This window comes from Sinocyclocheilus grahami, unplaced genomic scaffold (genome assembly GCF_001515645.1).
Source record: "Sinocyclocheilus grahami isolate Dianchi unplaced genomic scaffold, SAMN03320097.WGS_v1.1 scaffold30.1, whole genome shotgun sequence".
In the NCBI taxonomy this organism is placed as follows: domain Eukaryota; kingdom Metazoa; phylum Chordata; class Actinopteri; order Cypriniformes; family Cyprinidae; genus Sinocyclocheilus; species Sinocyclocheilus grahami.
Genome location: NW_015505209.1, coordinates 1,502,860 through 1,513,383, shown reverse-complemented (window position 1 = coordinate 1,513,383; position 10,524 = coordinate 1,502,860). Strand labels below are relative to the sequence as shown.

The following is a 10,524-nucleotide window of genomic DNA, read 5'->3' as shown; positions in this document are numbered from 1 at the left end:
AACAGACAGAGTGGAATATTTATTCTTGCTCAAGCTATTCAATATCCCTTTATCATCAAATATCACCTAAAATAACAAAACAGAACAAAACAATAACTACTGTGAAAAAAGTCTATTAATCACATACATATAAGGCTAGAATGCTAGTTGTTGGATCATCTTTATGGTAATTGAGATGTTCCAAATGTCACCAGCAGATGGAGGCATTTCAAGAACCTTGAGAAACTTTTAAAACAACACTTCTTCATTGTCATGAGTCAGTTCACACAGCAGAACCAAAGAGACACAACATGCCTGTGGTCAACTCTCATCACATCCTCCTATTCTTAAAACACACAGACAGACACTCATTTAAAGTCTAAATCCAGGATTAGCTACATGGCATGACATCTGATCACTAAACATTAATGGTCAATTCATAAGCAATTAATTTATAAGTCTGTGCTATATTTGAAGTCCTGAATGTGTAGTAGTTGGCACATGCAGCCTTCATTCAGGACAATTATAACTCATGACTTGCAGGACTACTCAGCTAATAGACCATGTGTGGTATGCAATTCAAAATGTTAAACAAGTTCACATTGTTAACATATCTCACTATGTTTTAACTGTAAATAATGCAATACTATGTATATATTAAAAATAAACATGTAGTATTTCATTATCAAGTACCAGCTCAGTGGAAAAAAAATACATCCAACATGGAGGATACAGAAAATAATCAATAAAAATAGTTTAGTGTAATTAAAAAGAGATTATTTTACAAAATAAACATTTATTTTCTAATATTCAGTATGTACATACTGTTCGAAAGTTTTCTGTCTTTCCATGAATTTTTTTTAATTTTAGGATTTTTTAAAAACATTTTTGAAAGAAGTCTCTTATCACCAAGGCTGCATTTATTTGATTAAAAATACAGTAAAAACAGTAATATTATGAAATATTAGTACAATTTAAAATAACTGTTTTCTATTTGAATATATTTTTTGAATATGAATGAATATATTACTCCAGTCTTCAGTGTCCTTCAGAAATCAGTCTAATATGCTGATTTGGTGCTTAAGAAACATTTCTTATTATTATCAATTGATCAATTGAGTTTTCTTCAGAATTCTTTGATGAAATGAACGTTCAAAATAGCATCTATTTTAAATTAAAATCTTTTGTAACATTATAAATGTCAATTTAATGCACGCTTGCTTAATAAAAGAAGCAATTTCTTTCTTTCTTTCTAAATAAAATAAAATAAAATAAAATAAAATAAATCTTACTGACCCCTAAATTAGAAATATGAGCTCTTGGTCTTTAGATCACTTTTTATGCTGCTCTTTTTACCCCACATTAAAAGTAAGCAAGCCAACATTGTTTTGCCCAAAAGTTAAGGGTAGTGTGACCTTAGGTTATGTAACTGGAATAAATAGTGTTTATCACAGATTTTGTCACAGTGAATGTCTCCCTCCGGACTAGTCCACTGTACCTCTCGCTGTCTCGCTCAGACAGCAAACCGCATGCTCCGCTCCATCCCCCAGCCTTCATTTGTTGACTGGCCACATTAAACATTTATCCTCTATTAGTTAAATCATCTTGGCAATCGCTGAGCTTGCTTAAGGGGCTACACAGCCCCCACATCCTCTCCTTACCTAGCCCTGTTAAAACTTCCCCTCCAAAACTGACTGCTCTGTTATAAAACGTTGTGCTGAAACAGTATTGCACATCCTATGGCTCATTCTGTACATTTTATATATTAAAAATATTACATGCATTATTAAGTTATTACTGTATAATATTTTTTAATTAATTATTAAAATGATTTTTTTTTATTAAGAAATTATAATAATTATTAAATAATTTATATATTTACTAATTCAAACTATACAAAGCTTTTTATTCAGCTTTACCTTTGTTTGGCAAGAGCTTCTCTTTTTCAAAATATTCAACACCATGTAATCCTTTTTTTGAAAAAGCTTTACACATGCAGCGTTGAGGGAATCCAATTAGTTTGCACAGATCAAGAGATATGTTGAAAAAACATTGTATAGGAGCAGAGCCTTATCTGATCCCTTCCTGAAAAGCAGCCAATCAGAATCAAACTGCCAGATTTACCTTTATCCGACCTATTTTACTGAAAAAATTAAATTGCTTAGCAAAGAAGCAATGGACATAATTGTGGACCAGTCCGTTGTTATTTGCAAGAATGTGATCCATGCACAAGTTCATCAGGAGTATTTCAAATCGGCTTGAAGCTAAATTAAATTCTTACCAGCAATAATATCATCCATTTGTTCCAAGGCTGCTTCTAACATGTGACTTGCATCTGAGGCCATGGCGCCAGCCGTCTACTGCATCTGCCGGTTTGCTTCTCAGTGACCTGCAAAAATGTGTCATGTAATTATGCAACATAATGAATAAAAGTCACAATTACAGTTGCTGGGAAAGTGCATTTCGAAATTGAGGGTGGAGTAAAAAAATTAATCTTGTGTGTGAACCAATACTATGAATCTCAACTGATGGCAAGTAGCAGCTTGGTGTGTTTAAGACTGCTGCCTTCCTGTACTGCAATGTAACTTGACATTACATAAATTCCCTAGAGCAAACGTGGTTTACAACAACATCTAAATCATATTGTCCACTATGACAAGGCTGTATTTAGAAAATGCCACTAGAAAATGTTGTATGTGTTTGATTGTAAGCTATCTGAAGCTACAGGATTAAAGGGTCTCCATGTTAAGAGCTAGTATTTTCCCAAGTGTTAACCCCTGACTCTCTGCTGTGACGTATCCCGAGGCAGCTTGACTTTCTCCCTGTGGAAATTTGAGAATAATTAAGCCTGTCAGGGTCAAGTTTCACCCTATTGTCATACCTTGTGGCATGTGTAATAGGCACATTCATACATCATATATTTAGGCACACATAAGCAAACGCAAACACAAAGAGGTGGCTATGGAAGCCTGTTTCTGCCTCAGGGTAAATGTGCGCTCACGTTTACCATTGTTTGGCTAATTTTGGCAGGTGAAATACAGTCATTTCGATAGGAATACACATAATGGGGAATTTTGCATGAGAGCTAAGTCAAGTTCGTCACATGGATTTGCATAAAAAAAATGTCTGACATAAAAGTAAAAAAGGATTTATACATTTCTTGTACTCACGACTTTTATTGCACAATTTTAGGGCCCTATGATTTCCGTGATGCGGAAAACGTGGAAAGAATTGAGGAATCCAGTCATAAAATCGGAATTTACTGTATAATGCGGAATGTCACGGAATTTACCAAATTTCAAGAGCAGGTCAGCCCACTTAAATCAAAACGCGATATGGACTATTGTCTGTGAATATTAAGCCGCAAAAATACCATTTAAATATGAATCCTGCATGTTCTGTGTCTCTGTGTGAATGAATGGTGCAGATGCGCGGGTTCGTTTACTGCACATACTAAAGTGCGCGGTGTTTTCAGTGCCGCTGTTCTGACAAATAATGCTATCTATCAGATTATGCTACCAACACTGTATTTATCCTAATGTGAGGGTAGGTTTAGGGTCGGGGTAGGTGTACATGTTAATAAAGCCTCACACATTATTAATATCATGCTGGAAGCAAAATCTGATAGGTAGCACTTTTCACTATCGAATTATGCTACTATCTGTTTTAATGGGAGGGAGCAAAATCTGACAGGGTAGCACAAATTGTCAAAACACTGCCTCAATATATAAGTATATAAACACATGAACATAACCTCTAGAGCAGGGGTGCCCAACCCTGCTCCTGGCGATCGACTGTCCTGCAAAGTTCAGCTCCAACCCTAATCAAACACACCTGAAGCAACTAATTCGCGTCTTCAGGATCACTTAAAAATCAAATGCAGGTGTCTTTGATTAGAGTTGGAGCTAAACTTTGCAGGACAGTCGATCGCCAGGAGCAGGGTTGGGCACCCCTGCTCTAGAGCAGGGTTCCTCAAATCTTACCCTGGAGGTCCAATGCGCTGTAGAGTTTAGCTCCAACCCTGATCAAACTCAGCTACCTGTGATTTTCTAATGATCCTGAAGACATTGATTAGCATGCTCAGGTGTGTTTGATTAGGGTTAGAGCTAAACTCTGCAGGAAAGTGGATCTCGTGGGCCAGATTTGAGGATCCCTGCTCAAGAGAGTCACTTCATTAACATTTTACATTTCTTTTGAGGAAATCTATCTTCATATCATATTCAAACAGAAATCTAAAGGTCTTCACAGCAACCCGTCAAAATAAAAGTTTGGTTTAACTTGAAGAAACCGTGACAGAAATATTACTTAAATTAATGATAGTACTACTACTACTAATAAAATTATTTTTAGAACATTATTTTTAAAGGAATATTTATCAGAAAAATTTCATTGGAATTTTTGTTAAAATTTTAATAAATTGCTGTTTAATATTGTAAGCTTCACAATAGTAGTGGTGACTTTTACGGGTACTTCCTCTAAAAATATAAAAATCTAGTTTATTAAGTATTCATTCTTATAGGAGGACAAGAATGAATTACATTGGATTTCATACCACACAAAGATATTATATTTCATAAATGCCAGGTCACATCATGAACAGAACGTTTAAGCTATTTGCACTCTTTTTAATTGGGCGGCACAGACACGTGTCACTCGGGTGGAGGGTCACAAAAGACAACTGTCAAGGGCTAAAGGGGGCACATCCCACAATGCCGTTCATTATGTAGCTTAATTTAGACTCGCATGACAAAAGAGAGTGTTGACTCTATTCAGGGCGTTGGGATCTTTCACTGCTGAAACAACGCAATCATACAACAGTGCTGTAATCACAGCCCTGATAAGAATGTGAATATAAGCCTTCAGTTAAATGACAAGAAGAGACGAGCGCAGCCTGGTGCTTTTCATTAATAAATAGCAACCTTTTTAATACCAGCAAAAATGGAAAATCCAGTACAACCTCAAGCATTGCACACACACCCTTATTCGAGCAGATAAGGGTGTATAGGCTTTCTGTCATGTGCTATCTGCCCTAAAAAAAGGAGTCACGTCTTATTTGATCATGCTGATGAGGCTTTTTCATCCCTCTTCACTTATTATAAGGTGGTGCAGTTTGTAGGGCACAGAAATACGCTTCTATTGTTTAGCAAATAAGTCTCATGAAACAAGCTTTGCATTCTCGCCTCAAGTCCAATAATCTGCAAGTTTGTTCATTTCTATGCTAACAAATACACAACCCCTCAATGTCAAATCAATTTTTAGATGCCTGACCTACTACAGAAGGCCAGGTGCTCTTATCTGACCCACAAACTCAGCAATTTCAGTGTAGGCAATTAAATCAGCCTGACGAAGATAATGTTAACCACAGTATTTCTCCTGTGTCATTGGTTTCAACCTGACAAATCACTTCAAGAGTTTGTTCCCATGCATAACATCTTCTGTGGTTTGGCTTTTTATTGCTCCACTGTGGACAATTTCCATTCAAATTCTCCACCTGTGTATGTTTTTCTCCATGGTGTGTTTCACCTGGGCTCAACGCCAGTCAGCTACAGTTAAAGCACACATATATATAGGAACAGTATGTGAAGCAAATAACAGATTTAATTCCAAGACCTCATTAAACAAATCAAGTAGAACTTGCTAGGAATTTTGCTGGCTGCCACAAAAATCCTGAAGACCATATAAAATTAAATACACTGAAGAAGTTTAAACTCATTAAAATTCTTTAGACACTTAGATCAGAATCAGTAATATTTAATTGTCTTTCAGAGCCAGACATTTGAGATATATAACACAATTATTAACAACTAACTTAATTCATATATGAAACAAGTATATATATATATATATATATATAATATATAATAATGTTAAAATATCATATATAAGAATTTTATTAAAAACAAAATTCTAAGACTATAATATACAATATATTATTATTAATAAATCACATTTTTTAAATTAATTATTAACAAAATCTGTATTATATATAATTGTTTATATACACACATATTAAAATATATGCTAATTCTATTAAAAACAACATTCTTAGATTATAATATACCAAAATAAGAAATCAGGAAGGGGGCCAACACTTTTTCACACCACTGTATATATATATATTTTTTTACTGTCATGAGCTGTAAACTCTACAGGTGCATCTCAATAAATTAGAATGTCGTGGAAAAGTTCATTTATTTCAGTAAATCAACTCAAATTGTGAAACTCGTGTATTAAATAAATTCAATGCACACAGACTGAAGTAGTTTAAGTCTTTGGTTCTTTTAATTGTGATGATTTTGGCTCACATTTAACAAAAACCCACCAATTCACGAGTTCAACAAATTAGAATACTTCATAAGACCAATAAAAAAAAAACATTTTTAGTGAATTGTTGGCCTTCTGGAAAGTATGTTCATTTACTGTACATGTACTCAATACTTGGTAGGGGCTCCTTTTGCTTTAATTACTGTCTCAATTTGGCATGGCATGGAGGTGATCAGTTTGTGGCACTGCTGAGGTGGTATGGAAGCCCAGATTTCTTTGACAGTGGCCTTCAGCTCATCTGCATTTTTTGGTCTCTTGTTTCTCATTTTCCTCTTGACAATACCCCATAGCTATGGGGTTCAGGTCTGGTGAGTTTGCTTGTACACGAGTTTCACAATTTGAGTTGAATTACTAAAATAAATGAACTTTTCCACAACATTCTAATTTATTGAGATGCACCTGTAATCATCAAAATGAAAAAAAAAACTTTTTAAATGTTTTACTTTACATGTAATAAATCTAGAATATATGAAAGTTTCACTTTTTGAAATACGTTTTTTGAGATGCACCTGTATATATAATTCTATTAAAAACAATATTCTTAGATTATAATTCTATTAAAAACAATATTATTAGATTATAATATGCAATATATTATTATTAAAAATCTAATTTTTTAAATGTTATAGACACATACATATTAAAATATATATAATAATTGTATTAAAAACAATTAATAATATAAACAATTATATATATATATATATACATAAAATTATATATACAGTATATATATATATAAAAAAAATTCCATCTGCCCTATTTGTTAATTAATTAATTATTTATTAACACAACACAACAAGGAAATGTGTGTAGAGTCTGTATTTCTGCCCATCCAAGAAGTGATTATTTTTATAGAAATATCTTATGAAATGCTAATGGATCTAGTTAACTTACTGAGCTCCTCAAACTAAAAAAAAAAACTGTTTGATTAACTGAAAAGTAATGCAAGTTCTGAAATGTTCCTCAACAGTAAGTCTGTGTTTCTTCTATCAGTGTTGACACATTCCAACACAAGCCCCTCCCCTCAGTGTTCCTGATACGCCACCCGGAGTCAAGAGTTAGCGGGTGACTGAACGCCGATGCTATCTCAATAATGATTGGTAACATCACACACATCACATGTCGGACACCCTTCAAGTCCCCGCTGCTTACATCCTCTGTAGTTACAAAACCTTGATAAGCCAACACAAACAGAGAAACTTGAAATCGACGGGACCTTGAGTTACACCAAATGGCTCATTCCGCCCATACTCAACAACTGCAGTCTGAATATTTCCGTTCACACTGTATCTCACAGAGATTGCAAGGCCACCTAAACCACAGGCTTTGATAGGGGAAACACAGATTTTTAATGAAGTGTTTGAGTCTGTTCCCATTTAACTGCAGCATCCCTCACTCTACTAATATATAACAGCAATCCCATAGACTTACACTGAAGAAGAGACAAGAGTCATGTATAGAGACCAGAATATCATACAGAATTGCTGTTGGGTTATTTTGATTTCAGATAGTAAGCAACCCTCCAGAATACTCTGCCTTATTATGGGCCATTCTACAGAATTGGTGCAAACTACTATCCCACAACCAAAGACACATTTAAAAAGCATTTAAGTAATTAAATCTTAGATGTTTATTAAGATTCTTCTATTATCTATTGAAACCCTTTTAAAAAGTGGTTAAAAAAATATATATTTTATTTGTAAATTATGAAACGTTATGTAAAAAAAAAAAGTGTTCCACATTTTTTGTCACTACCAAAACAGTGTATATTTTAGTTCACTGGCCGAGACTAATCTGAACAAACCCATAAATTTATGATCAAAAAATATTGCTGTGTCCCCCTCTCTCATAGCTACAAGGTTTGAGCAGATAGGTCTCATCATTTTGAGGTAAATGTGTACAAAAGTCTGAAAAATCTGTATGTAACTTTAAGGAACGTCACTACCTAATACCTTTTTTCTGCAATTAAGCACACTTTTTTGGGAGTTATTCCATAACATTTAGTTTTTACATGCATACCACTGTTCAGAACTGTGCTAGCTAACAATGTGCTGATTAGCATCTTGGGTTCAAAAGTATCTAAAAGTGTCACTACCGAAACAGTCACTACCAAAACATTTGGTGGAGTTTCGGTAGTGACATCTTTTTTTCAGTTACATAACATTTTTTTGGGTGTTATCCCAAAGAATTGTCACTACCGAAACAGTCATGACCTAAACATGTCATCATTGTTTCGGTAGTGACAAAAAGGACCACATAATCCTCATATTTGGGGGAAATAAACAATTTTATTACGGTTATGCAATTTTTTTGTATTTTAGAATGTTTTAGTAGTATTTTAGTATTCAAGTTAAAATTCTGTATTGTGATGTGGTTGTTACCAAAGCATTACTGTCATTACCGAAAATGTGCAGTCACTACCGAAACATGGGATGTTTTGTAAAAAATAAAGTATACGGAATTATCAACTAAGATGTTATGATAGTTTTTGGTTCAATGTATATTCAGACTACTGAATCCTTAACTTTGAAATCAGTAAGATTAACTTTTTTCCTTTTACAAAGGAAAATTGGATTCAAAATACGACAAATCTCATAAATTACACTTCAAATATTGTTAACATTTTAATTGTTATTGATTTACCTCTGAATTTTTTTTTATAAAATAGCAAAAAAACAAAATATTTACAATCTAGATGTAAGCAAAATCTTAATAGGTCAATATAACCCTTCTAATTAAATTATTATTATTGTGTTTCGGTAGTGACAAATTTTGGAAGAGGACAAATATTCCAAAACTTTCTGAAAATACAATTTTCATTCAAGACGTTTCCAACTCTGACATTGGACCAATTCTGTAGAATGGCCCATATAATAAAAATTCCAGATTAAAATTTTTTTTTTTTTATCTTTGTTTTAAGGTGTAATATGACCTGGATTTGTTTTTGAGAGATTCACCTACGAGACTCATCAGTCTGGTGTTGTTTGTTTTACTTTGACATGTGACAGGTTTTGACAACACTCGAGTATTTGCTCTAGATAACACTTACAAGCAGACCCTTCAAGAATCTATAGACCTTTTGGATTCAAAATTCTTTGATATATTGTGAAACCAAACAAGTCAACTAATTCTCTTATTGTGTTTTAGCAAGCTACTGCTATTCATCATGGGATTCAAAAACTGTCAGAGACTGTGAGCCCCGTGTCTGGTGCCAAAAAGCAAACAGTAGTGTTAGAATAACTGTTCTACTTAATTTACTCCAGGATGTTTAGATTAGCAAACAGAAGCTACTGTGGAAAGTCCCTGTATTTTGGAGCTACTGCAGTTAATGATGAACAGGCTCATCCAGAGTTATCCCTTACTAAAATGCGGGAAAATTGTGACCATGAACATGTTTGGGGCGGCACTAATGAGTTTGAGTAATCATTAGCAAACCTGAATAGTAAGTCAGACATCAAACATCTATCACATCTTTAACTCTAAATGTGCTGTATTATGCATAGCAGCTTTTAAATACCATTTTATATAAATGACTACATTTGAGGAAAGGCTTGTTTTCTTACTTTGATAACAGTTATCTTATGGTAAAAACAGTTCCCATAAAATGTTAAAATATTATTGTACAATACTGTTGGAAAGTTTAGGGTCAGTAATAGTTGATATATTATTATAATGTTTTAGAAATTAATACTTTTATTCGGCAAGGATGAATTAAATTGATCAAAAGTGATAGTGAATACATTTATAATGCTATAATTCACAATCGTGAGTTTGTATCTCACAATTTCGACACTTCTCATCAGAATTACAAGTTTATTTCGCGCAATTGCAAGAAAAAAGTCAGAATTGTGAGTGTTTTTATTTTGCAATTCTGACTGTCTACCTCACAATTCAGCTTTTTTCAGAATTGCAAGAAAAAAAGATAGAACTGTGAGACATAAGCTATTCGGAGCCCCGCACATGGCATGCAGGAAAAAAATAGTAGGCTAAATAGTGCGCACGATTTACTATTTCGTTCCCTCAATTTACACGATTTATAAATCGAGCAAACGAAATAGTAATAGTAATCGGAATGAATTAGTAAATCGTGCACATGATTTTTGTTTTTTTCTTGCATGTCATGTGCGGGGCTCCGTACATTAGAGACTTCTTTCAAAAACATGAAAAATCCTACAGACCCCAAACTTTTGAACAGTAGTGCATGTATAAATATATATA

The 10,524-nt window shown here is 33.7% G+C and overlaps 1 protein-coding gene across 7 annotated transcripts in view; it reads right to left on the bottom strand.

The window, feature by feature from the left end:
• Positions 1–10,524, bottom strand: part of ppfibp2b (PPFIA binding protein 2b) — a 56,879-nt gene that overhangs the window by 41,801 nt on the left and 4,554 nt on the right. For all 7 annotated transcript variants that reach the window (XM_016258802.1, XM_016258815.1, XM_016258822.1 and 4 more), the window contains exon 2: positions 2,261–2,368. In XM_016258802.1, the coding sequence (XP_016114288.1) occupies positions 2,261–2,324 (64 nt within the window). In that variant the 5' untranslated portion in view covers positions 2,325–2,368. The remainder of the gene's footprint in view (positions 1–2,260; positions 2,369–10,524) is intronic.